Raw genomic sequence first — 24,062 nt, 5'->3', positions numbered from 1 at the left:
TTTCAAAGAATTTGCTAATTAATAAAATAATATTAATAATAAACACACACAGAACAGCTGCATGATACAAAATGCTTTACTATGTTTTGTTTATTCTGCTTTTTTCAGCTTTAGCATTCTTTTATTAGTTTTTCATAAAAGAAAAGGGTTTTCTTTTATTAGATTTTCATAAAATCCCCTGAAATTCTTGTGGAAAGAAAAAAAATGCTTTTGCAAATGCTCCATAGCTGTAATGGATTAATATAGCAGATTTCCTGCAAAATCACACTCTGCAGAATTCTGCAGTTCTGCAGAAATTCGATCTTTCATTATGTGTGCTGATACACGAAATGAAAACTACTATCTTGCTTTTAACATCGTCTGAATTGGTGATTTACAAGACTATAAATCTAATTGAATTATTGTAAAAAGCATTTCAAAAGTAAAGTGATAAATCTGAGACCATGCTCTGCAGATTCATATCAAAATTTGACTTGCAAATTGCTCAAAGATTTTACTGCAGTTGTGTGCAATAAGTCTTATAAGTTGCATGTCTCTGATGTGCAAGTGGACACGTCTCTGTTGCCTAGCCGCCTTCAGCATGGGAAGTGGCTTTCCACGTGCTCCAGCTGGAAATTCTCTCTCCACATAAGACTTCCATCTCCCCAGGCCAGGAGCACCAAAGTTCCACTGCCCTGCCCACCCACTGCCATGTTTCGCAACGTAATGTTCACACCATCAAGGAATCAGTCTGCTAGGAAAGGATGCCAAAGGATGGCTAGCAATGTGTTCAGCAGATAAAGGAAAAGAGAGAAGAAAAGCAATCAGACGCTTACAGATGTCTCTCCTAGATTCCAGCTGTAGAAAGCCATTTCTAGATGATGCTATAACAAATTAGAATGATGTAACGTACTTCAACGTGTAAAATGAAATTACTCTGTCGCATGCAGTGGTTGTAGCTTCATCAGACCCTTCTAATTTTCAATATACTCTGCTCTAGAGGAAATGTCTTCCCATATTTTCTCAGAGTCCCAGCTGATGGAAGGCGTTTCGGTTGATGTGGTCTGCCAAAAGGGTTATTTTCCATGTGGAAATCATACAACATGCCTCCCACGGGCATTTCACTGTGATGGCATAAATGACTGTGAGAACGGTGCAGATGAGGAGAACTGTGGTAAGTACAGCAACATCTGTAAGTATGCAGACACAAAATCTAGCTGTGGGATGTGTTCCTCCAGCTAAAACACATGGAATCACTAACGGCCTTCAGATGATCTGCAAGCCTGACAAGTCTGGGGTTTTCAGTGTGATTGAATATTTTAATTTATTCAGTGAATGAGGGAATTACACCATGCTGGTCAGGATGCTGGTTGGCATGCTGACACCATGGCAACTCACTAAAGGCATGCCCCAGGCAGCCTCCAGTGCTGGAATTCCTGCACAGCCCTCTGCTATGGAGAGGGGGTAATCCCTGCACATCCGTGTGGGGAATCCTTCAAAGTCGGTGCATGGGCTCCTGCAGATAAATAGGGGTTCTTGCACTCAGTAAGGCTTTTCAATAGCAGATGATTTTAACTGTTTTAAGAGTTTTAGTTATATACATATGTCAGTATATGTGCATGAGCACATGTGAACTTGGTGGTGGTCATACCACCATTCTTCTTATTGATCTCCATGCTTGCTCTCAACCCAAAAGAGCTATGAGAAAATCAGGTCAGTGAGACTGATCTCCTTTTTTCTGGCTAAGAAATGATCCCTACTTTGTGGCATGGTTCCCTCTACATCACATTTGACTTGTGTGACTCTAAAGCATATTGGGTCAGAAGCTAATGTGTCAACTCTACTGTCATCTCCTGCTTTGTAACCTCCCTCCACACCTGCTTCCTAGTGTAGTTCTTACATCTCTTTCACTTTTTCTTTTCTTGGTATTTCAGATCACTCTCCTGTGCCTCCTTCTTTCTTCTTTACCATCACCCTTCAGCTACCATCTTTGAATGGGGTCCTTTGTATTTGTGACTTTCCACGTGGCACATTTCCAGCGCCATTGCTAACTCCAAAATTCACCTTGGTGTACTAACACTGATTGCTCCAAAGACTGATATTCTCCATATATAATAGAGATTCCTATCTCCTGCCAAACTATTAAAAATTCTATGCTATACAAATGTTAACTTGTTTTCTCTCAAATATAATATAACTTGTAAAATTGTCTATTCATTTCACTGTTCCAGCCATGATCTGTTCTCATTATTTTTCATGGTTTGTCTGAAATCTGAGGTCACCATTTGTATTCATTTACTTGAAATTGGTGTAAACTTCCTGTTTTTTACTGAGTCACTTTCTGTTTTTTCAGTCGTGTCCTAACATACTCCCATTATCATGTAAATTTTCACTGTAAATAATTTGTAACTTTCCATGCTATACCATGTACTACAGTATGAGTTTCTCTGCTATATTAATCATTTTATTTTAGCATTCAGTTAATTTTGTCAACACTTATAACAATATTTTACATCTTCTTTAGATTTCTCTCTGCCGTGCTCATAGTCTGGTGCACTTCTGATATTCAACTTGCATGAGATTTCTTAATTTGTGCTTATAATTGATACTCATAATCAAGAGAAAAGACAATCAAAACAATCATTTTGAAGATTTACTTTTGCTTACATCCCATATCAGAAAACAGATAGAAAACTGATACACCCCACAGCCAAAATACATGTTCTGTGGTATTAATGTTCTGGTTTTCATTAAAAGTTGATGCAGAATTTAAAGTATAGATGACAAATGTTAACACTTTTTATAGGAGATAACAGTGGATGGGCAAGTATCTTTGATATGGTTCATGGAAAGCCTAATTATATGGACTTATCAGAAGAATGCTGTAAGTAATTGCTGCTTTTTCCATTACATTGCCATTCTGACTTATTCCTAAGTGCACTATAACACCCTTATTAGTATCCTCAAACTATTTTACATTTCTAAGACTTTTCACTGCATATACATATTTACTATAATTATAGAGATATCTGGAATTTTAGATGAGCTCAGGGAACTCCTTTAGCTTCCCAGAGCTTTTTGCATGCACACCAGGCAGAGCAGAGTAAAGATGTGTGGAGTATACTTGTTAGTGCCAAGTTGCAGCTTTGCAGACTTGCAGGAAAATAGTAATTAAATTTTTGGAAACTTTTGGAAATATAATAATTGTTTTCATCTCACTCTGGAACAAAAGAAAAAAGAAAGGTTTCTTTGTGAAGCTTTTTTTTTTTTTTTAAAAAAAAGACTTAAAAATCTTGAAGTGGTTTACATTAAACCCTTCTAAAATATTTTTCTTGCCTACTGATGAGGAGTCATAAGCCCCAGATTAGTTAAAGCAGTACAGTTCTGAGACAGCTCTTCAGATGGACTGCCAAGGAGGGGCAGCCAAAAAGCCTTTAATTGCAGCAAGCAAGGACAGCATCGTGGCAAGAAAGAAGCAAGTTTAGATGCTGTGTTCCCGCTTGTCCGCACTAAAATCAAAGCATCCAGCTTCTCAGTGAGGTGTAGTGACTTTAACTAATCTGCATTCTCCAGTGGAAACTGATGCATCAGCAGTTTCTCAAATGTTCTCATTTGTGTGTGTGTGTGTGTATGTGTGTGTGTGTGTGTATAAAGAGAGAGAGTACATGTTGTCTTTCAGTTACCCTTATTGTATCTGGTACTGTATTTATGGGGAGTAGGATTTTAAACCTGATTTCTGTTTTACCTATGTCTGAGTTCATTATGTGTAAAGTACTGCAGTCCCAGGAAGCACAGCATCATTTTTAAAGCCTTCCTGATAGGTGAACCTTACAAAGGTAATTTGGGGAAGGGGGCATGTTAGACAGCATAATGTCCAATTCCTTTCTAAAAAGGGGTCTCAGAGTGACGCCCCATCTGATCAGACGTACTTGGTGGGTATAAGACATATATATATAAGACATTCCCTCAAGAATTCCTTTTCCTAGGTCTCCACCAATACCCAGAAGGCTGCAGCTGCATGGAAACAGAACTGGAATGTGCTGCAGTTAATCTGAAATCTGTCCCATTTGTTTCAAGTAATGTAACCCTCCTGTAAGTGGAGTCCCTTTTACTCTCCAAAATAAAGCTGTATTAGAAACAAAGATATGCCTAAACACACTTTGCATAGTCCTGTACTACCAAGTGTGGGCCCTCTGCATTCAGAGACTGCAGAAAAGATCAGCCCACTATAGGTACTTACTAGGGATTTACTAGTATGTAGTCAATGCTGTGAGTGTTTGGCTACAAGGTCCACTTCGGGGTGGAATTCATTTGACAAAATATATGTGTCAACAGAGTAAACCAGTCATCTAATACAGGCCGTATGAATTGCACACAGACTGTGTTTACTTGTCTCCCCTAAAGAGGGTTTGGGTGTTAGCTGAGAAGAGGATTTTGCACTGTCCACGTTACAATTAGGCGAGTTGAATGCCACTTGGGTTCGTCATTCCTATTGCTTCAAGTTTATGGGCCCCAGGGTGCTCACTAAAGATCACTGGTTGTGCAGCCAGCACTCGGGTAATGGGCACCCACCAAATATTGCTGAAGTTACCGCAGCAGGAATTTCAGGATTATTGCTTCTTAATGATGACTCAGAGCTCCCTATTTCAGCTTGCCAGCTCCAGTTTTACAGGCTGTGAAAACGTGTAAGGCTGAATCCTTGGTAGCCTGGGAAATTCCCAAAGATCTGCCTGGATCAGCAGAGGGAAATATTTAGAAGAGGCCAGTCCTAAAACTGAGTAAAGAAGTTGGATGGCTTTCAGTTAGCTTGTTCAAGTGGTCAAGAACATTTGCTTTCCAAAGAGATCAAAGTGAGAACTGTCCTCTCCCAGCTAATCCTGGGAGGGCACTCAAGCTTCACCTGGGGATTCAGACAATAAGGACGGATGACAAAGATGCTGAGGAGGCTACCAGGCTTCCCAGGCAGTGTGATGCACCCGAGGTAATGCACCCAGTATAAGGAAATGCAATGCAATGCACCCAAAGACCATTTTAGACTCTAAGCCTGTGTTTAAACATCAGTTACTGATTACTTCTAGGTCACTCGCACACAACCAGATCCATTCTCTTCCAGATGAAGTTTTCAGCAAGTACACAGAGGTGAAGAAAATGTAAGTATCTTGACAGTTTATTAAAGCATTACATGAGTCCAGAACTACACGAAATGCATAAAATCAATGCACAGTCACCTCTGTGATCACTTTTTAACAGTATAGCACAGAACTTGCTTTCAAAATGGATGTTTTGATCATGGTGGTCTGCCAGTCTAGCCAGATAGGCACAGATGAGGGCAGCTTCATATACAATACACAGAGATCTGGCACAGAAAAATAAGTAAGCAGAAAATAAATCTGTCTAATAAGCACCACTGCCATTCGGCGATGAAACTGCAACTTACTGTTTTAAAAGGTTAAATAACACATCTTTAAAATTTTTCCCTTTTCTTTCTTTTTTGATGCCACGACACCATGGAAACCAAACACAAATTATGTAATTAGCTGCACACATGGCAAGTTCTACTATGTAGTCAGTCCTCTTATAGATCACTGGTACGTTTTTTCAAGCTGGATGGTGTCTTCCATGCTCTTTATATAGTAAGGTGGCCTTCTTATTGGAATTTGACTTGGAGAGCTTCCAATACAGCTTCCTCCAAGTTCCTGTAGGAACCAGTCTGCCTTCCACTGAGTTATGAAGACGGGAGACATTCGGATATATTCCATTATGAGGTAGAATGACTTGTGTCATTTTTTAATATGTCTGTTGTTAATAACAAAAATAAAAAAATTACAAATAAAAATCAATCAGTCAGCCCTGTAACTGGCACCTCCCTCAGATATTAATTCTTACAGGATTAAGTTTTACATACAAAGCTAGCAAGTATGTGGTCTGCATGAGAAAATAGGGACAACTCCAAGGGTAAGAATTCATATGACAAAGATAAATCCTCATAAAAATCATAAATACACAATATTTGAGCTTATCTTTTGTTTTGGTTTGGATGGTGTATGCTTTTTGCTAGTTAGTTCCTAATGACAGCTCAAACCACCTTCCATCCAGAAGAGGTTAGCAGCCTTCAAGATTTGCCTTTCCATGGGAAAGGACTGTATAATTTGAAGAGTGGGCAGGGTTCTAGAACCAATTTTATATAAATAAAATACATATGTCACTAATTTTCAGCAGAGGTGCATCACCAGATTCAATGTACATTAACACAAGTGTCAAGGATGGCCTCACTATTTTTCACATTTCATAAAATTCAAAATAATATGCCTGCACCCTCGAACAGTATTGGCCTTTCTCTCCAGCCTCTAGTGCTTTGTATTTTATACCTTCATTTTTATAGCTTAGGATATTCTATTCCAAAAGCATAATCAAGAAATGAGAGTGACACAGCCTGGAGACAGACACGTATTGTATAGCGTCATAGAAGTCATTAGAAAGTTCTGCTCTGGTGGAAAATACTGAATCTGACTTCAATGGTGTTACGTCAGGCATTAATTTAATAGTGTGCTTAAAATGGCAGAAGGGGATAAATAGGGGATTATGAAACATATGCAATTCTAAGAAGTTAATAAGACAAGATTATCCTGGTTTTCTTACCTTTTCTGTACCAGATTTCTACAAAACAATTGCATCCAGACAATATCGAGGAAAGCATTCTTTGGACTATACAAACTTCAGAAATTGTGAGTACAGTGTTGCCCTAGTTTTGCCTTTTTATATCACACATTGCTTCTTGGATGTCACAGAGTAAACATCTTTCCACACTATGGGAAGCTGCATCTAAACTTCCACCCTTCGGTCTCATTCAAACACAATTCAGCATATTTTAGTAGCTTGAGAAAGATGCTAGAAGTGAGCAGTCCCTGTCTTTTAACTCCTACTGTGACTCTAATTGAACTCTGGGGCAAAGACAAATCACTGAACTTCTTTCTGTATCATCATCCACCCATTATAAACTTCATTTGGTATGTGTACCTGACAGTGCCTCATTAGTTGATTTTCACAAAGCGTATTGGCTAAATTATTCAGATGTTGGTATTTACAGCATTTTTAGGCAGCATTTCTTAAAATCCAGGAACCTCACCACTTCCAACAGCTGATAAAATCTCTGTGCCTTTGAAAATCAGGCTAATCTTGCAGGCTTCTTATCAAGTTTGGAATAGAAAACTACAGTTATTGACATTTTGACAGATTTTTTTATTATTATTATTTTATTTTATATTTTATATATATATTATTATGTGTATTAATGCAAAGCGGTTTTTTACTACTTCTGGCTTGATCTGAAATACAGTATGGATAAGACCTAGGCAAAAGCTGTCCATTGCATCACAGCAAAACATATCCACCCCTGTGCAGCACAAAGCTATTCATAAAAGCACATTTTTAATGCTTTACCCAGCATCATTCCACATATAAAATACTAAAAAGCATTAAGTCAAATGCTATTGCCCTTGCAGTAGCAGACAGCCTTTTATGAGATAGCAACCTTAAAATACAGCATTTTAAAATCCAATGTTGCCCGTCACAGTTGTTTATCTTTCTGGTTGCTCTCATCATGTCTGAATGTTTTTGGCTTCCTCACTTTAAAATTAGTCTACCAGGTTTTAGATAGCATTATTTTAGTTCCCGTGTTATACTCTTTGTCAACAGGTATCTCAGCCATAACTGCATCACCAGCTTGAAACCTGGGGTATTCAGAGATCTACACAAATTGAAATGGCTGTGAGTATCCATTTTCTCATTGTTTGTAAAAGTATTATTCATTTCTGGCAATGTATGTAAATCTGGCTTTGGTCTAAAAGGAAAAAAAAAACAAGGCAGTAAATCTATGTTTGTACATGGCATTCTGCACAAAAATATTGTGAAAGACTACAGCCTGCAACTCCTCATTGCTGCTACAAAGACTACATTTCAATTTTTGGAGGTCTAGTTATTCTGGGTCCATTTTCTAGGCCTAGTTATTCTGGAATTGTAGACAAGAAGCTTCCTTGTGGTTTGCTCATTTCATCCTTCTTTTCTCTGTTTCCTTACAAGGACCACTGATGTAGAAAGAAAAAAAAAAACTATTTTTTTCTTTCCAGAATTCTGGATTATAACCCAATAGCGAAAATTTCACAGCAGTTATTTACTGGCCTAAAGTCTTTGTTTTTCCTGTAAGTACTGCTCTTGCACATTTTCATATTGATATTGTTAAATACCCAAGTAGCTTTCCCTTCTATCTTTTTGTTTTTCCTCCAAATTCCTTCCTTTTCCCAAGATTTCAAGCATATCCTTCATGAAGGAGCCATGCTTGCAAACTCCCCATACCTACCTATTCTGGATTCAAATGTGGATTTCTCACAAGCATTTTTCATGCTAGGACCATCCTAATTATGTTTCAGTTAAAACTAAAGCACATTCTTGAAGGTGTAAAACTGTTTAGGACCATATCTCTTTTCCCTGAACACCTATAAGAAACTCATGATCTAAACTGAAAATCATTGAGTACAACCTGGAGAAACCTAGCCTCTCTCCCTTTAGAAAATGAAGAGTATCTAGGTATTGAGATAATTCACCATGCAGATCCCACTGTTATGACTATAACAGAAAAATACATTTCAGACAGAGATTACAGTGCGCAGGAAGGAGAAATGATATCCTATAAGCTCCTTCCACCACCCTCAACAAGTAAATCAGCACCTGAGAAGTACAATCTCAGTTTCTCATAAAACATAGCAGCTGTTTTTATTAGTATCCAGGGAAATAAATCATTTGGTTTTGCTAGTGGAAAATGCAGTTTTTTGCTACTAGTCCCTTGGCTCAGGGCAGAGAAGATGAAAAACTTTGTGTCTTTAATTAGCCAATGACTCAAGTGTCTCAGCTAAGCTCCTGGTAGGCAGCTGCGGCCACCACAGCTGGCAATAGCAGCTTGGAGAACTGAAACCCCTCCCTACCCTTACCAGCTCCCATGGGAAAGAGTTTGAGAAAGGTCAGAGCACGTGTGGAAAACCTACAGTACCAGTACTGAGGATTTAACTTTTTTAATGGACACATGGTTTTGTTTGTTTTTTTGGTTTGTTCTTGGTTATTATTTTGGGGGGGGGGGGGGGGAGGGGTTGATCAAATCAATATAATTCAGCATATTTCTCAGTCATTCAATGTATCCATTGCTTATTAAAGAAAAAAAAAATAAGAACTAGCAATTATTTTTCTGGTACTAAACGTGTTTTGTTACTGACAACTTATTCTTTTTTTTTCTTTTTCTATTTTTTCTGTAGTTCTGTAAAATCTAAATTTGCCTTAAGTTTTAAAGCAATGTAACTAACCTAATCTTGGATTTTTCTCAAAAGTTAACATTTGCATATCTTTCTTACACTTACATATTTTGCTGTGAAGTATGATAAAACATCTTGTTTTCTAACCATATTTTAATTTATGAAGATCAATGATAAACAATTCACTTGAGACTCTTCCCAAGAAGATCTGTAGTCAAATGCCTCTTATTAACTGGATGTAAGTAAATCATGTGAAAGTTTCCTTTGATAAATTATTATATCATTTTCTGTGAAGACAAAAACTCATCATCTTTTTATTCTGTTAGCCCAAGCCAGGTGTGACATTCTAAAAATAGTAGAGCCTTTGTCAGTGTTGAACCTCACGTTGTCTCAAATGCCTATCTGAAAGATACCATAGTCCTCTGCCAACATAAACTTTTAGAGCTGCTTCTTGTTCTCATGACTCTCATGAGCTTAGCAAAATTTTGTCTTTCACTTCAATTTACCAAAGAAAATGAAATAAGTTATTGTGAATATGTTTACCCTAAGTATAACTCAGTATACAGACGTTGCAATTAAATGTAAAATCTCCGCCTAGTGGCCTCTATTTATTCTGGTACACAGACTACATATGAGAAATGAAAATGTATTACTTTACTATTGCTGAAAGGGTTGGTGAGCTGGGCCATAAATAGAGATGAAAGCACAACAAAGAAAGGGCTATACTTTGCTTTTTTTGACATTTACATTCATATTCAGAACTAGGTAATAAATTGGGGATAATTTTGGAAGAAATAAATAAAGGACAGACATAAAAAGGAGATTATACCAGAGCTTGTACTCCCTCCTGCAAAATCATTCTACGACTCATGAATAACAGTTTCCTTATTGTTATTTAGGGATTTCGAAGGCAATCGTATCAAGACCTTAACTAATACCACCTTCCTAGAATGTGATGCGCTCACGGTATTGTAAGTAAAAGACATAAAAACAAAGCAATAAAAACCTTTTGAATATGTGTGACTCAGTTCTCAACACAGTTTTTGTCTCAATATATAAAGCCTAATCAGGACAGTTGTGCTTTTGTCAGGGAGGTATTCTTTACAACTAAATGAATTACTGTAAGCATAGTCACATGGAGCATTTTGGCAATTGTCATGATATCACTTGTTTCAACAAAAAGAATAAGAAATAAGCATACTATATGATTTCTGCCTTGTGACCAGTTCATGAGTACCGGGCTTTTCAAACTCCACAAAGTCCTGGGACTTGCAGTCTGACCACAAAGCAGACATAATACATACAGTATGCCCGAATCTCAACCTGCAGATGTTTTTTCTTGCTGAATTCATTCCTCCTTCAGACTGGCATATTCCCAAGAAGGGAATAAGAAAAAAAAATATATCATTGCTGATAAAATTAAATATTTTTGTATACAACAATAATGCACATCCTATCTTTTTTATATTCAGCTATAGTTCATGTAATACAGAGGAAAGGAAAAACAGAATCTGAAGGGGGATCTGAAGGAGGATCATGAAGAAAAAATTTACATGCTCAGAAATATGAAGTGTTCCTTGTTGTTCTACTTGGTGTGGTGTCTTACCAGTGAGGAAAGAGAATTCCCTGCAGTGGGATGGTATGAAACTCAGTGAGAGAAAAGCAAAAAGCAAAAACAACACACCTAAATTTGAATATGTAACTTTTCTGTCTGGACAGCAAATCCCAGAGCTTTCAATCAAATAAAATTTCATGTTGCTTTCTTACTTAGTTAATTGCTTGCTCTTAATTAATGCTAAGGACAGTTTTACTTAACTAACTGCTTAGCCTCATGTAGGTTTCTTTCGCAGTGACTGCAACACACCTTGTAACTTTTACTGCCCATAAAAATTAGCCACGGTCCTACGGAAGGTCTAACACAACTAGAAAAATATAAAGCAAGGTAGTGAGACAGAAACACAAAATTAGCACTGTGTATTAAATTGAATCACTAAGTACTTAGGCTAATACATATTTTCCTTTACAGGGTTCTTCGTGGAAATCAACTTCGCTTTGTGCCGGCAAACACCTTTTCCTCATTGAAAGATTTGGGGGAATTGTGAGCTTTCTAAAGTCTACTTTTAAATGATAGAGTGTGAGCTGTTGCATGCCTGTCATTTGTGAGTGTATTCTCCCTTTCCTGCTAACGGTGGGCCAGGAGGCCATGCAGAAGCAAAGGCTGGAGGCCAGGAAGAGGCCAGCCAGAGGGAGCTGTGTGTAGCGCCTTGGGCAGCACCATGGGGAAGGGGAACCTGATACCTCTGATTCTGAGGCTTTCTGGGATTTGCTGCAGACACAGTTTGTAATGTGTGGCCTAGAAAACAAGATCCCCCTGTATCCAAGTGACCATCAGGCTCCTTCCCCTCCTGGCAGCTCCACCTGGGTCTTCTGGAGCCAACAGCGTTTCTGAGTCTCATTGGATCACTGAGGGTCTCTCTATTCCCTGTATACTCTATAAAAAAATAAATGGGACACAACGGCTGCTTTATGGAGGTGGACCAGCCTCCTCCCATTAGCTTTAAGATTTTAAGCTACTCTTAGATGCTAGTCTGCCACTTCCCCCAAGGATGAGCATGGATGAGTCAGGCTCACCTGCATGCAGCAGCATCACGCTGCATCTAGGGCTTGGTTATCTCGTTATCTGGCATGGTGTGTTTAGGCAGGGACAGAGAATGGCTGCAGAAGGAGCAGAAGCCAAAAAGAGAAGGGAAAGCTGGAAGGGGAGCCATCAGTGGCTGGAAGGATGTGAGTGACTGAAACGGGCTGCTGCAGGCTGTTGGAGGAGAACAGCAACTAGCATCATTTGTTAAAGACACTGATCTTCTGGCATGGTGGAAACTCCATGAAACAAACAGCTTGTTAACCAAAACCAGTCTTTACCATGGGATTTGTATTTATTTTGCTTTGTTTTTTCCATGCTCTACCTACATTAAATGTGAAAGCTTCACATCTATGTAATTAGGCCTTGATTCATCTCACCTCTCAGCAATTATTAAGTTCATAAATTATACAGATACCCTCAGGCAACCAGGTTCCCAAATTAGATACCTCAGCTGAATGAGGTATGATGAATCAGAGCTAAAATGATCCATGTTTAGCAATTGCCAAACATCAGTGCCTGTACCGACTGGCTTCAAAGTGACTTATGGATAAAATTAGAGCAAGGAAATATTGGATGAACAAAGAAATGATAAAAGATAATTTTGCTGCTATTAGACTTTTAAGTAAGGTAGTATGCCTCCTCACCTATGAAAAGAAGGAAATCTGTGTCTTTGAGTTTTTAAAGTTTGTATATTGAAATGGATGGTGGAATATTGGGGATGAATCTGATTTCTCTTTTTCTCTGTGTTTCTTGAAGGGATCTGTCCAGCAACAGGATTACAGAATTGCCACATTATATTTTCAAAGACCTGAAATATTTACAAAAGCTGTAAGTTATAAATGAGAATTCCCAACTGAATTTAAATGTAATAGTTTATTTTGTCTTTTTTTTTTTTTTAAATGAAGTTAGAAACAGTTTCTGTTTCTTTTAGGAATCTGTCTTTCAATCCACTTTCTCACCTCTCAGAGGATCACTTTGAAAGTCTTCAGCAGCTTCAGTCATTGTAAGTAAAACCGGAAATATTTTACTAGCATAGTACGCTAAATAATATCCTTTCTTTCCAGGAGAAATATTCATCAATTGCAGAATACTGATTGTCACTCTGTAAGATGCTGAATGTACTTTAATTTTCTATTTCTACAGGAGTCCTCAACACCCTAAGGTAGCAGGCCAAAATGCATGATTTACAGCCATACAGTTTGCTCAGTTTTACTGCTATTCACAAATGATGAGGCTAGGAGCAAACAAAACACATAAATAAAGAACAAATTACACAACAAGTACAGCTAGGCTACCTGGGCAGGTCAGGACATAAATAAATTGTAAGAAGCATTTTAGAACCTCTATAAAATCTAATTTGTGGTGGTTCATAAAATACTCACTTCACTGTGTTGATGATTCAACCACATTTTTTTTTTTAAATTAAGTATTTTACACAAAGCTTGAAGTCAGAATTGTTGTTATTTCTTCCTTAATTCACAAAGATTCATTCATCTGAAAGAACATCTTCTAATTTTATTGGATTCAGGGTTGTAAAGCACGAGTGTAACATCTTTTTTAAATTGTCATTCTGTGCTATATGGCTTTTTTTTTCTTAAAAAGCTGTCCAGAAGAAGAACGAGGTGTTATTTTTAAATAGCTGAGCTTCAGTTCACACTATTTTTTGTTAAGCAGAAGGAAAACATCCTGAATTAATCCTAATTATGAATCTGGACAGCTTTCCTGCAACTCATTGTTTGGGAATTTTCTCCTGTGCCACACGGTCAGAAACTGTGTTGAAGGCAATGTACAGGATAATATTCAGTTCCACTTCGTAGACCCTATATGTTAAGCGTCCAAGGGTAACAGGTGAGTAATGTGTCTAATGTCATTATGGTAAGAGTAAAATTTAAGAGAGAGTTCAGGAAAGCTTTGCTGTTTGAGATCCCTGCTGTATTTTTCCTGGCTGCCACTCCAGGAAGTCTTTGGTCTCTCACAGGCCCTGTGTCCTATCTGCCTGCCCACGTGGATGTCTCAGAAACCACAGGACATGCCAAGTAGTGCTAGATGGAGTATTAGTCTGAAGAGCAATTCAAACCAAAATCTGGTCTAGGCTGAGACAAACCATTTTCCAGATCCCACTGCCTGTGTTCACCACTGGCTCATTCAGCTGACAACATGTAGGGCTCTGGTGTCATTGGAGATGCCCTTGGATATCTATCCACCCCTCCTGGTTGTCACCTGCTACTCCAGAAGGCCACAGGACTCTTGTAGGCCTTGTGCCATATTAGCCATTTCTTCATGGGCATCTCAAACAGGTGTCTCCGGGGCATGTGAAGTGCTTTTTCGTGGATAACTGAGTCTATCATGTGGCAGCTGTGCCACAGTAACTTCCTCTGAGGTTCTTTGTGAAGTGCAATACAGCCCTTGGCACCACTATTATTCACAGAACTAAATGCAGCAAGTATAACTTACTATCAATATTCCAGTCCATAAGCCACCACAGGGACGAGACAGTAATCTTAAGACAGGACATTGTTTTTGAAATATGGACAGAGACATGCTCTGCTGCTATATAAACCCTGACCAGCTGGGAAAAGTGTAGTTATTTCAATCTGAGAGCACATTAACCGTGATAGATATGTTACTGCCACTGTAATAGTACCACCTGCCTGCCTGTCAGAATGATTGTCTGATCTGCGTTTTCAACTCAGAACATGCAGTACGGGAACAAAGAATGTAAGACAGACATAATGTCAGTCTCCCAAAAATCTGACTGGGTTAGAATTAACCAGAACAAAGTGCTCTCGCTACGCATTCATTTTTCCACAAGACTTGCTGACAGGATGACAGGCATTTTACTTCATGGGATAGACAGTATATAATCCAAAAAAAAAAAATAAAAAAGAAGAGTTTTTAAGGTTTAAAATCTTGTGAAAAAAAAATAATGCCACTGAGCTTGGGCTTGAATAAGAACCAAATAAAATCTCAGCCTAATCCTCTGGTGAAAGTAAGTTACAGTCCAAGTACACCAGTACTTGCAGCATGTGCAGCGTGCAATGGACTTGTGCAGTATGGCAGGTTTCCATCAGCATTTCCCTCTCTGTCAGGTGCATACAGTGAGTTTGCTTTGCCTATGTCAGGAGACTGTCTTGATGTTCGAATCACAGCTAATCAACAACCCATTCCAATGGCTTCTTTTGTTTTTCCATTATAGCCAAAAGTGCGAAGTAATGAACTTCTGTCACTGTTTCTGGCCTTGCCTGGCTTGCTAACTCTCCTGCATGGGCCCTCCTGATACTGCATCTGTAGACTGAAACTCTATTGGGATGCTGCAGCATGTAGTAGCTGTGGTTTGTGCAAACCATGTCTGACAGCACTCCAGAAATGTGCCAAAATATCCAGCTTCTGTGAGCTACTAGCCTGTCCCTCCAATCGCCTGTCCTTCCAAGGGGATACCTGTCTGTACCGTCCACAGCTGATGCTTCTAGTAGTCCAGATGCAAAAGATCTTCAGTGCCCTTGTTGTTCCTCAGCTGGCCCACAGCTACCCCCTACTACCTTGTATTTCTTATCAAAAACTTGCAGTGCAATGTTATCCTGAATAACAGAGGGGAATTCCCCCTTCCCCAAGGAAAAGCTGAGAAAATTATACATTTTGCCTTCTTGTGTTATTTCTTCCTTTCTTCTTCTGATTCTTATAGGAGAAGCTGTCTTCTATTTCTGCCTCTTCTAAATGTTTCCAGGTCTCTGACTCCTTTGTTGATTGGAAGGCCCTTTGGCCAAGGTTTGTAATAATAAAGCTTTAAATTGCACTGCTGTGAGCAGCTGAGCTTAGCACCCAAGGAAAGGAACAAAAAACTGTGTCTGCAAGTCATTTCTTGTACATCGGTTGTCAAATGGCCTAACTACAAAGAAAGCTCAGGTTAAATGTATATCCCTAAAACACAATCTTCCAGTAAAAACCTCTGTGATGAACAATAGTAGGATCATTCTTACTGAATACAGTCAGGATTTTGCCATAAAATTGTTTCTTTAAGACCTTTGGTTTAAGAAAACGTTCATTTGTGTAATTCAAAATTTGATAACTACAGAAAGCCCTATTGCATGTAATTAATTTACAGATCATAACATTTACATATTTTACAGAGACCTGGAAATGATTGAGATTCCAAATATAAATGCAAGAATGTTCCAGCATATGAAGAACCTCTCCCACATGTATGTATGCAAAATAAAAGAAAGAGTAATGATGTGGGGTTTTTTCATGCAAAAATGTCCAAAACCATCCCAAGTTGCTTTTTCAAGTTACTTCAACAGGGAGCCCAATTTCTGGAAAAATAGATTACGTGTTGTAGTATTTTAAACAGAGAAACGAAACAGGTTTCTCATTTAGTTATCTCATTTCTAAATTGTGTCACACCAGTTCTTTTTCTGCCCCTAACACTTCTTTTTCTGGCTGAAATGGAATAAATGAAACTAGTTGCTTACTTGGGAGTCCCTGTAGCCTTAAGCTTAGGAGGCAGAAGTAGAATATGTCATTCAAGAGCATCAAAATTGGGAACTGAGTCAGGAAACAAAAATAATTATATCTAGAACATGAGTAAAAGCCATATATGTTGATAGAGAAGATAGAATGTGTGCTATACAGCCATTTTATCTTGCTATCATAAAACATGCCTTTTCTATTCGCAATATGTCACAGCTAGATGCCAGAAACACCAGGTGCATTTAAACTACTATTCCTGATTTGAGGCAAACAGCTTTAGGAACATCACACTTTCATATGTATTCTGAAATGCCTCTGCCTCTTTAAATATTTAAAATGTCCTTCTTTATGAGAAATTTTCATATATCGTTGCCCATACAGGTCACAATTCTATCATATTAGAACTTTATTTGCAAATCTATCCTTCTCATTTTTATATTTGATATTCTTGTTCATTATTCATCAGTATCATTTCACAAATAAAATAGGAAGTTTTTGAATTACTGATAAATACAAGAACTGGATTTGATTTTTCATATTTTTGTTTCTTTAATACTGAGTCACTATGCAGTTTTTCTGCAATATAAAAAGAAGCAGCATTTATGGACAGGCTTAACTTTAAACATTCTTATATCCAGTATTCGGAAAACACTAGAACATATTTTTAAATCTTCCAGAAGTCAGAAAGATGTAAGGATGCAATTCAAAACAACCGTGTCCTTGCAGTCTTTACTCTGTTAGAGCCTTTATGTCCTGTTCTACAGGCCTTCTTTATGAAAGCACTGGCACTGAAATAGAGAAATATTTATATGAATAATGAATGGTCAAGGAACTGGTATGTTTATGATCTGATATGCTGAGATCCTTAAATGTTCATTACCAAATTTAAGTCATTCCACAGACATTTCGCGATCTGTTAATGCAGGCAAAATCCTTCTGCCAAGGAACAATAAAAGATCTGCTTCTCAAGCACCTTTGCATGGAGAGCAACCACCTGCACACTGACAAAAAAAAAAATGAGATTAGCAAAGTCCTTCAAAGGTTTGTGAAAACAACAAATGTATCAGCTCTGACCATTCCTCTCAAGTCATGTACATATGAACAAAGGGCACATAACTGCATAACTGGTATGGAGCTGTGACTTGTGTTTAACCTGTATTATTACCCGGTAATTTCTTTCCTTTCAGCTACTTTAAAAAGTTTCACTACTGCTCCTATGCACTCCATGTGCGAATATGCACGCCGCTAACAGATGGGATTTCATCCTTTGAAGATCTCTTAGCTAACAATGTTCTGCGAGTATTTGTGTGGGTCATAGCTTGTGTTACATGCTTTGGAAATCTTCTTGTTATTGGAATGAGATCGTTTATCAAAGCAGAAAATGAGACACATGCCATGTCCATCAAAATTCTGTGTTGTAAGTATGTATTAAAGATATTCATAATAAATAGATTAGTATATTAGACCACTCTCTCTATATATAAAGTAATATACTGTATATATATAAAGTATATAATATATTAAAAGTAATATACTACTGTATAGTCAATACAGCATCGTATATACTACATTATAAACTATATATTATATATAACATTAGGTATGTCCCAGTAATTTCAGTTTGCATTCTGGGCACAAATATAAGTGAATATACTAGTTTCAAAGCATTTTTGAAAATTATGCATTATCTATTTTTGCACTATTTTCCGATATTCTAAATGAAAGTGAATGCCAGGAAATAACTAAGGTCTTTCAGTTCCTTGATTTTAGATATTCAAGATGTGTACAAAGAACCTATGAAACTTAAACATTTTACTTTATTATTTACTACTTTTCATTTTGCATTAAAGATTATGAACAAGCTAGCTAGTGTTAGACTGCTTCCTATCTGAATTATTCTGTGATCATCATATGTCTTTTTTTGGCACCAGAGCTAATAAGTGCTTCTACTATTTTTGAAGTCTGTATTTCACAATTCAGAAAAAGTGATTACTTCCAAACAATTGCACCATATGTTGTCCAGCAGTCCTTCCCAAATTAAGAACCCTGGAGCCAATAGAAATGGGGTACTGAATTCAGACTTTCTGTGGCCAAGTCTACTTCCTTGAAACTTATGGTGCAATAGGGTGATGCTATTTCCTGGTGATTAACCCTTTAAAATCATACAGGACCTATTATTACTTGCCGTCTCTTTGTTCAAGTTAGCCAAGCCTATAAACTCTGCTTTCTGACTGCATGTTACCTTCACACAAGAAAGATTTTATCTTGCCTGACTTAAGATGGTTACAGTGCAGATGCCTATGAACTAGTCACTTTGAGATCTTGTTATAGTCAATGGATTGTGCAATTTACCTAATTCTAAGTAGATAGATACTGTAGGTAGGTACATATTGTGGATGTGTAAAATTAGAAGAGGTGAATCCCTGGCAAGATGTCAGAAATCATCTGTGTATTTTTTATATACTGTCATTTATTACATGGTGTCATTACACTACTGTGTAGTGCCGTAGACCTGCCAAGTCTTCCACGCTCTACCTGGGACACTTGTAGCTTGCTCCTGGCTGAAACGCTGCCACAGCTCTATCTGGACCCTGATCAGTGCCCAAACATTGCTGTGGCATCTCTCCAGGGCCGGATGTCTCCATGCCAAACAGATCCATTGCAGGGATTCAATATTGCATTGTCCCCAAAAGCCACCATGCTGGCTACAGCCAGGGAGTTTGACCCAAGGTCCTTGCATATGTGCCCGTGGGATCGCCATTGGGCAACACTTCCACTCTCATAGCCTGACACCAGCGTCCACTCATTTGTGACCAGGGGGCTCATAGCCCCATTTCACATAAATTCTCAACAGTGAATTCTTCTCACAGGGTTAAATTATTTTTGTATGCCAGCTAGAGTTTGGCTAAGCACAGAAGTATGATATACATGAAGTGTTTCATTGCTGTTTTCAGTAAACTGTGAAATCTGTTTCTTAAATAGGTGCTGATTCTCTAATGGGGGTGTATTTGTTCTTCATTGGAGTTTTTGATGTTAAATACCGTGGACAGTATAAAAAATATGCTGTGCTGTGGATGGAAAGTTTACCATGTCATATCATGGGGTTCATCGCCATGCTATCTACAGAGGTCTCAGTCCTATTGTTGACATATCTGACCTTGGAAAAGTATTTAGTGATTGTCTTTCCCTTCAGTAATATCCGCCCCAGAAAGCAGAAGACAGTAGTGATTCTTATATCCATATGGATTGCTGGATTTGTCATAGCAATAATCCCATTTTGGGATGAGGACTTCTTTGGAAATTATTATGGGAAAAATGGAGTTTGTTTCCCACTGATTTCTGATCGAATGGAAGAAATTGGAGGCAACAGATATTCCCTTAGTATTTTTCTTGGTAAGTTTAATTTTTAACATGTTATAATTACTGATTAATATGATTTTACTAGAAAAAATACCTACTGAGTACTCACTGGTAGATGCACTTTTCAGTACACTATTAATGTTCATGTTATAACAGTTTCTAAAGGCACGCAAGAGGACCAAAGCCTCATGTGCTGGCTGCACTCTTAAAAGGGTCTGTTACCTGAAAAGTTTAGCATCTATTCTTAACAAAACACATGTGAATGTAACACAGAAGAGGAGAAGGCATAGAAGGAAATAGGAATTTGGGTAATAACAGTGAGATCATGCAATTACTTAACTGTATTTTGTGTACAACACAATGGTTTGAAACCTTTTCATTTTGATAAATCTGTAACATCAGCAACCTTCAACTACTGCTCAGTATCGTCTTCACTGCATCGCAGGAAACTGTGATGATATAAATAACATGGGATGAAACTTTAAAAGTGTAGCTGTATGTGCGTTATACTGGCAAAGAATAATGATTAAATGTATGTATATAAAACAAACTGGAAAGGAACAGAATAAAAACAGAAACTTCAGTCTGAAATATGTATGAACTGGTTATGCTCAGCTTGAGCACTCGCTCACAGCAAAGACTGAAAATTATTCAAACTGCTGCCAAACAATCTCCTCCGTGACCTGCATTTGCAAAGCTGTATGGGTTGTTTTGCCAATACACATACATTTACCTTTTATTTCTCGATTTCAAGAAGACAGAAAAGCTACATACTGAAAGATGAAAAGTGTAGTTTGTTTAGAATTATATTGAGTAGAAAGCAAAAAAGGCAATACATATGTCATATCAGATTCATGTAATGATTTCCCATCAATAAAACGATCATGTTATGCTTTTCAATTCTTTGACTTTTTTTTTTTGATCCATATTTCTGAGCAAGTGACTGTCTCAGATGCTGGGATCTTGACAGAAATGGCTCCTTCGATGGCTTTCAGCTCTTTATTGGAGTACTCCAATACGCAGAGTTGCCATCTGATGAATTTTTAAAAGTCTTGCTCTGCAGCACAGCAGCGTGTGATTAAAATCCAAGTTGCACAGCTTGCTCTGCACGTGTTCTTCCATCAGGAATTTGCGATGGATATTTATACAGAACTGAGGAAGCCTGTCTGAAATGAACATACACTTTAGAGTGGTTTGTCACTTTGCTGGAGAATATGTCGTTCTTTCATCACCATGCTAGAGACCTGGAGGCGCTTTCTGTTGCAGATTTATCGCAGCATTTCTAGTCGGGAGATCAGATCTCTGTGGAATCATGAGCCCCCCCATCGTGTGCATTAACTGTGTTTCTATAGTAACTTCTTACAACTTGTTCACATCTCACTGTGTAACAGATGGGAACACGTGGTATGTGAGCGGGCTGTGTGACACTTGGCAATATTGAGGAGCCGCTCCTAACATAAAAATTTTAACTAAGTAATAGAGGAAAATCAAACAGGAGTGGTGGGAGAAAGGGGAGGGAGGAACTATTGTTATCATTTCAATGCCATTTGATTCGAATCTTGTTTCCCCACAGGTGTGAACCTGCTCGCCTTCATCATCATAGTATTTTCCTACGTCAGCATGTTTTATTCCATTAAAAAAACTGCCCTTCAGACATCAGAGATGACGAGTCATATTCACAGAGATGTCGCCATTGCCAATCGATTTTTTTTTATTGTATTCACTGATGCCATCTGCTGGATTCCTGTCTTTGTCATTAAAATCCTCTCCTTATTCCAGGTGGAAATTCTAGGTAATGCTGTATAAGAGTGAGATTTATCTTGGTAAAAATTCAGTTTAAAGCAAACCAATTCTGCCAGATGAATTCTAGCAAACCATGGGTGAAGAGGAAGTATTGCCCAAAATGTTTGACTTCTTCTGGGTTCAGAAATTGAACTTTAAAGTAAATACATATAATCTTAAATGCATGTATGTATGTGAGAACAAGAATAGGTTACCCAGCAAAGAAGTTTTCTTCTACAGCTGCAAAATCCCACAGTGATATGTATGAGTAAGTCCGTAAGTCCATCACTGACCACGCTATCCCCTATCTGCCCCTGAGAGGGTAAAGAGATGCACGCTTTCGTAGCTCTCTACCACCGCACTGGTTATATGCAGTCTTGCTAGCCTGGCAGCTGCTAACAGATAACACTGTAATGAAGGCATCCTGCTTTCCCATTATAATTCTACAAAATTGATGCCTCATGTTTGTAGAAAATTGGGTAAAAAATCATCACTAGATGAAAGGCATTAAAGAAATGTAGTAAATTGACAATGGTTTTATCATAAAACCTTTTCAGCCTCATTGGTGGCACTAAATTCTATTTGCATAACCAGAAAAAAAGTGATTATACGTGGGTAGTTAAAGATAAAACATGGCCACCATGAGGGTGTGCAGCAGACATACAACTACGGCTAGAGTGGGATTCAGGATGGTAAAGTTCATGGCCTTCTGAGTGAGTAACTTCACCCCTCTGTATTCCAGTCTCTCTTTTGCAAAATAAGAATGATGGTGGCTTTCGTAAGGCATTTTGAGTCCTACTGATGAAAACTGCAATGTAAACACTAGGTATTGCTGAGGTTGATTTTATACTATGTTTTACTGAAGAGGATTTGGATCTATATTAAATACTGTCCTAAAGAGAGATGGGCTTCAGTTCATATTTAGCGCTTTTATTAAATTCAGGTAGATAGAAAGAAAGACACTCTCTGTCAAAAAGTTCTTTTTTTCCTCCATCTCATCGAAATCCATGGTGAGCTCAATGAAAAACACAATGAGCAACGTTGAATTCAAACCCCTTTCTTGTTAAAAAACGAGTATGGTAGAATTCTGCAAAAATGACATAAGGTGACATAAAGTTAAAAAAGAAAGACAAAGTAAAAAGGACATAAAGACATGCTTACTTCTTTAGTGTTCTTACAAAAGAGCATACTAAGCGTCTCATATTTTTTCCTAGACACTGTCACTTCCTGGATAGTGATATTTGTTCTGCCAATAAACAGTGCCCTGAACCCCATTCTCTATACTCTCACAACTAGTTTCTTTAAGGAGAAGCTAAAGGAGTCACTGGGCAGTCGTCGAAGGAGGGCAATTTTCAGAAGCAATGAAAAAGCCTTGGCCACTTCAGTAACATGGACAGATGATTCCCTCGCCCATAGCTCTTCATTTAAGCTTGGACTTTTACAAAAATAATTCCTGAACAGTGCTGATTTTCACCAATTTACAAGTGGTGGTTTGTCATCAACATAATGGAAAGAGGACCTAACTGCCTTACAACTGTGCTAATCTCCTTGAGATTCATATGAAGAGTCTTTTTGGCCATTACCATCTCTGTATTCATCTTCCTAGAAAATAAAAACACAACTGTTGTATTTATCATGCGATATTTGTATACAGTTTGAAACACAGACAGACTGGACTGGGGCTAAAGGTGGCAATACTTTGCTACTATTCATCCCTCTTCCCCAGCAGGTCAGTGCATCTGTACTTGTTAGATACAGTCTTCATATTATGTATTAGTTTAAGGCAAGGACCTTTCTAGAACATTTGTCTCATTTGGACTGTACTAGCAATTTCAGGATATATCCTCACGGCGAAGTATTTATCCCAAGGTTGGAAGCTCGTGGGGGGAAAATGCCAGAATACTCTATGCAACATGTGAATCTATATTAATCTTGTAAGATTTAAGTAATACTGGTGCTCTGCAGAGTGGTGAATGTTTCTTTGTGCACATAAAGTCACTACTCAGAACTGCAAGACCTGAGTAGTGTTATTATAATATTTTAAGGTACTAAAAGTCGAGTGAACTTCCTGTGTAAGCAACAGAGCCCAGACTGAAATAAAAATTAAATAATGAAGCTCTCAGAATGATCCTTGAAAGCAGTCAATTCAGTTTTCATTGCATCAGTTTTTATGAAGCATAGGCATCCTGGCAGCATGGGTGAGCACATGTTTGCGGGAGTATTTAAGGGGCTGACTCAAGCACTTGTAAGGAAGAACAATTCACCTTTATTAGATATGTTTTCATAACCACCTTAGTTATATTTTGACTTCATTGCGTATGAGCTGCCTACCTGTTATAAATAGAAGAATCAACCTCTTAGAAAAAGAGTATAGCAAAGCTTTCAGCCAACTTTTACATTTTGAAAAAAATATTTACTAAAGAAAGCTCCAAAAATGTTTCAGAAGCACCTGTTTATAAATCATTCTGAAGTGTTGTCAAACAAAAGGAGTTTGGAGCAATGAGGAAGATCCAGAAATGGGGAAAAAGAACAAA

General features: G+C 37.9%; 1 protein-coding gene across 1 annotated transcript; it reads left to right on the top strand.

Moving 5' to 3' along the window:
- Nucleotides 1-984: 984 nt before the first annotated feature.
- On the top strand, nt 985-23,612 carry RXFP2 (relaxin family peptide receptor 2; the record flags this gene model as incomplete). The annotated part of the gene is made up of 17 exons (XM_080576127.1): nt 985-1,153; nt 2,786-2,863; nt 3,966-4,071; nt 5,058-5,129; nt 6,633-6,704; nt 7,675-7,746; nt 8,106-8,177; nt 9,445-9,516; nt 10,178-10,249; nt 11,305-11,376; nt 12,676-12,747; nt 12,851-12,922; nt 16,047-16,118; nt 17,574-17,803; nt 19,369-19,779; nt 21,320-21,538; nt 22,743-23,612. 17 exons carry the CDS (start codon nt 985-987, stop codon nt 22,976-22,978), a joined length of 2,169 nt encoding a protein of 722 aa, XP_080432253.1. The 3' UTR covers nt 22,979-23,612.
- Nucleotides 23,613-24,062: the final 450 nt, after the last annotated feature.

This window comes from Anser brachyrhynchus (assembly GCF_964034855.1).
Source record: "Anser brachyrhynchus genome assembly, chromosome: 1".
In the NCBI taxonomy this organism is placed as follows: Eukaryota; Metazoa; Chordata; class Aves; order Anseriformes; family Anatidae; genus Anser; species Anser brachyrhynchus.
Note: the sequence above shows the minus strand (reverse complement) of the source record. Positions and strands in the feature narration are given on the sequence as shown.